This window comes from Gossypium hirsutum, chromosome A13 (genome assembly GCF_007990345.1).
Source record: "Gossypium hirsutum isolate 1008001.06 chromosome A13, Gossypium_hirsutum_v2.1, whole genome shotgun sequence".
NCBI lineage: Eukaryota > Viridiplantae > Streptophyta > Magnoliopsida > Malvales > Malvaceae > Gossypium > Gossypium hirsutum.
Genome location: NC_053436.1, coordinates 67429200 through 67432115, shown reverse-complemented (window position 1 = coordinate 67432115; position 2916 = coordinate 67429200). Strand labels below are relative to the sequence as shown.

At 37.2% G+C, this 2916-nt stretch overlaps 1 protein-coding gene across 1 annotated transcript; it reads right to left on the bottom strand.

Moving 5' to 3' along the window:
• Window positions 1-1712: 1712 nt before the first annotated feature.
• Window positions 1713-2207, bottom strand: LOC107889968 (uncharacterized). The gene has a single exon (XM_016814501.1). It carries the CDS (start codon window positions 2205-2207, stop codon window positions 1713-1715), a length of 495 nt encoding a protein of 164 aa, XP_016669990.1.
• Between the last annotated feature and the right edge of the window lie 709 nt (window positions 2208-2916).

Genomic DNA, 2916 nt, shown 5'->3' with positions numbered 1-2916 from the left:
AGAGTAATATGCGAAACTTCTATTATGAAAACTTTACTAGTTCATTCATCATTATTTCAATGCAACATGCTTGCAACAAGTCATAATAATGGATAAGAATGGGATTGAATTTGAGCTCAAAGTGAATAAATCATCAAAAGAATAAAAATGACAATTGATTTGGGAAGGCATATCTTGAAAAGGAATGACTATTTCAAAGATAGCTTAATTTATTAGGAATAAAATGAAGGCTAGGTACCCTTGATATCGCAAACTGAGTTTCTCTGTACGAACTTCTTGAAGACCAATTTAAACTTCACATGTGTTTAGGAGATCAAAAGTACTTTGTTAGTGCCCCAAGATGCAACATACCCTTTCCTCATTAATTCAGGTATAGCAAAATCATCGCCTTTCCCATTTTATATCAATATTTGAGCTGCCCTTTTCGAGTTTTCAACTCAAATCCCTTTTGGTCGCAAGGCGTCCTTTGCAGGTTTTCACCTTGGCCTCTTTTTTTTTTTGCATTTCATTTTTTATTGAGTCTCAAAGCGCCTTTTGCGGGTTTTCACTTTGGCTCTATATCTTTTCCATTTTTATTAGGTCTCAAAGCGCCCTTTGCATGTTTTCACTTTGGCTTCTTCCCCTCATTAGATGTAGTACTTTTTGATTGAATTCGAGTTCACTGGATTAGACAAGTTTCCTCCATCCATTTCAGCCAGGATTAATGCTCCTTCGGATAAAGCTTTCTTCACCACATAAGGCCCTTCCCAATTTGACATCCATTTTCCTCTAAAATCCTTTTGTATAGGAAGGATCTTTTTCAAAACTAAATCTCCCTCATGAAACTCTCTTGGGCCAACTTTTTTGTCATAAGCCTGCATCATTCTTTTTTGATACATTTGACCATGCTAAATAGCCCTTAGCATCTTTTCCTCAATCAAATTCAACTGATCATATTGAGACTGTATCCATTTTGCTTCATCTAACTTCAATTCTGACAAAACTCGGAGAGAAGGTATCTCCACTTTAAAGGGTAGAACTGCTTCCATTCCATAGACCAATGAGAAAGCATTGCCCAGTAGAAGTTCTGACAGATGTTCAATAAGCATAGAGAGCGAATGGCAACTTCTCATGCCAATCTCTATAAGTTTCGGTCATTTTTTCCACAATCTTTTTGATATTTTTATTGGCTGCTTCCACTGCCCCATTTATTTTTGGGCGATATGGTGATGAATTATGGTGTCCGATCTTAAACTGACTATAGACCTCTGCTATTGTGCTATTGTTCAAATTTAATGCATTATCAAATATAATCCTTTCAGGCATCCCATATCGACATATAATTTCCTTCTTTAAAAATCTGTTGACTGCCAATTTAGTTACATTGGCATATGAAGCAGCCTCTACCCACTTGGTAAAATAGTCGATGACTACAAAAATGAAACGATGCCCATTTGAAGCCTTCGGCGAGATTGACCCTATAACATCCATGCCCCACATGGAAAACGGCAATGGAGAAGTCATAACATGCAAAGGCGAAGGAGGTACATGAATCTTATCACCATAAATTTGACATTTGTGACACTTCTTAGCATAATTGATGCAGTCTCCTTCCATGGTTGACCAATAATATCCAAACCTCATAATCTGTCTGGCCATTGTGAACCCGTTAGCTTGTGTTCCACAAATGCCTTCGTGAACTTCTTCCAAGATTTTCTTGGCTTCCACAGCATCTACACATCCCAATAGTACTTGATCCTTTCATCTTTATACAGGATCTCTCCATCTAAGACATAATCACAAGCTAGCCTTCTTAGCGTCCTTTTGTTATTCTTTGTTGCTTGGTCTGGATATTCACGTTTTCTCACGTATCGTAATATATCCTGATACCAAGGGTGATCATCTCTCTCCTCTTCCTCTATACTATAACAATAAGATGGGGCCTCACAAATACTCATCTGAATAGGTTTCTCATCTTCTTGTCTGTTCACTTTGATTATGGAAGCCAAAGTAGCCAAAGTATCTACCATCTGATTTTCATCTCGTGGGAGATAATTGAAGGTAATATCATCAAACTTTTCAACTAACCCCAACACCAACCTTCTATAATTGATTAATTTGGAATCTCTTGTCTCACATTTTCCTTGAAATTGGTAAATCACCAGCGCAGAATCTCCATATACTTCCAACGACTTGATCTTTCGTTCTATAGCTGTTCGAAGTCCCATGATACATGCCTCATATTCTTCCATATTATTTGTGCAATCAAAATCCAATTTACATGTGAATGGATAATGATCTCCAATTGGAGATACCAAGACTGCTCCAATTTCTTACTGAGGTAATATATCGCCCTTTCTTTTCTTCTCGGCTCATCATGTTGACCAAGCACACATCCCATAGAAAACACTGCTAAATACAGTATTAACGATCTGTCTGAGCTTGAGGGTGATAGCACTAGAGGACTCGACAAATATTTTTTAACTTTATCAAAAGCTCTCTGTCATTCATCATTCCATTCTCCTGGGTTATGTTTTTTAAGAAGACGAAATATGGGGTCACATTTCTCTGTCAATTGAGAAATAAACTGAGCAATGTAATTTAGTCTTCCCAGGAAACCTCAAACTTCTTTTTGAGTGCGTGGTGGAGACAATTCTTGTATAGCACTTACTTTGTCTGAATCAATCTCAATCCCTCTCTCACTAACTACAAAGCCCAATAGCTTTCCTGATCTAGCCCCAAATGTACACTTGGTTGGATTAAGCTTTAGCTGAAATTTTCTTAATCTCATGAACAACTTTCTCAATACTTGGATGTGTTCCTTTTCAGTTCGAGATTTGGCTATCATATCATTAACATAAACTTCGATCTCTTTGTGCATTATATCATGAAATAAGGTCACCATGGCCCTTTGATATGTCGCTCCAGCATTCTTTA

What these genes read in the sequence shown, in the direction of transcription:
- LOC107889968 (XM_016814501.1), bottom strand. Translation starts at nt 2,207, where the DNA reads ATGGGACTTCGAACAGCTATAGAACGAAAGATCAAGTCGTTGGAAGTA.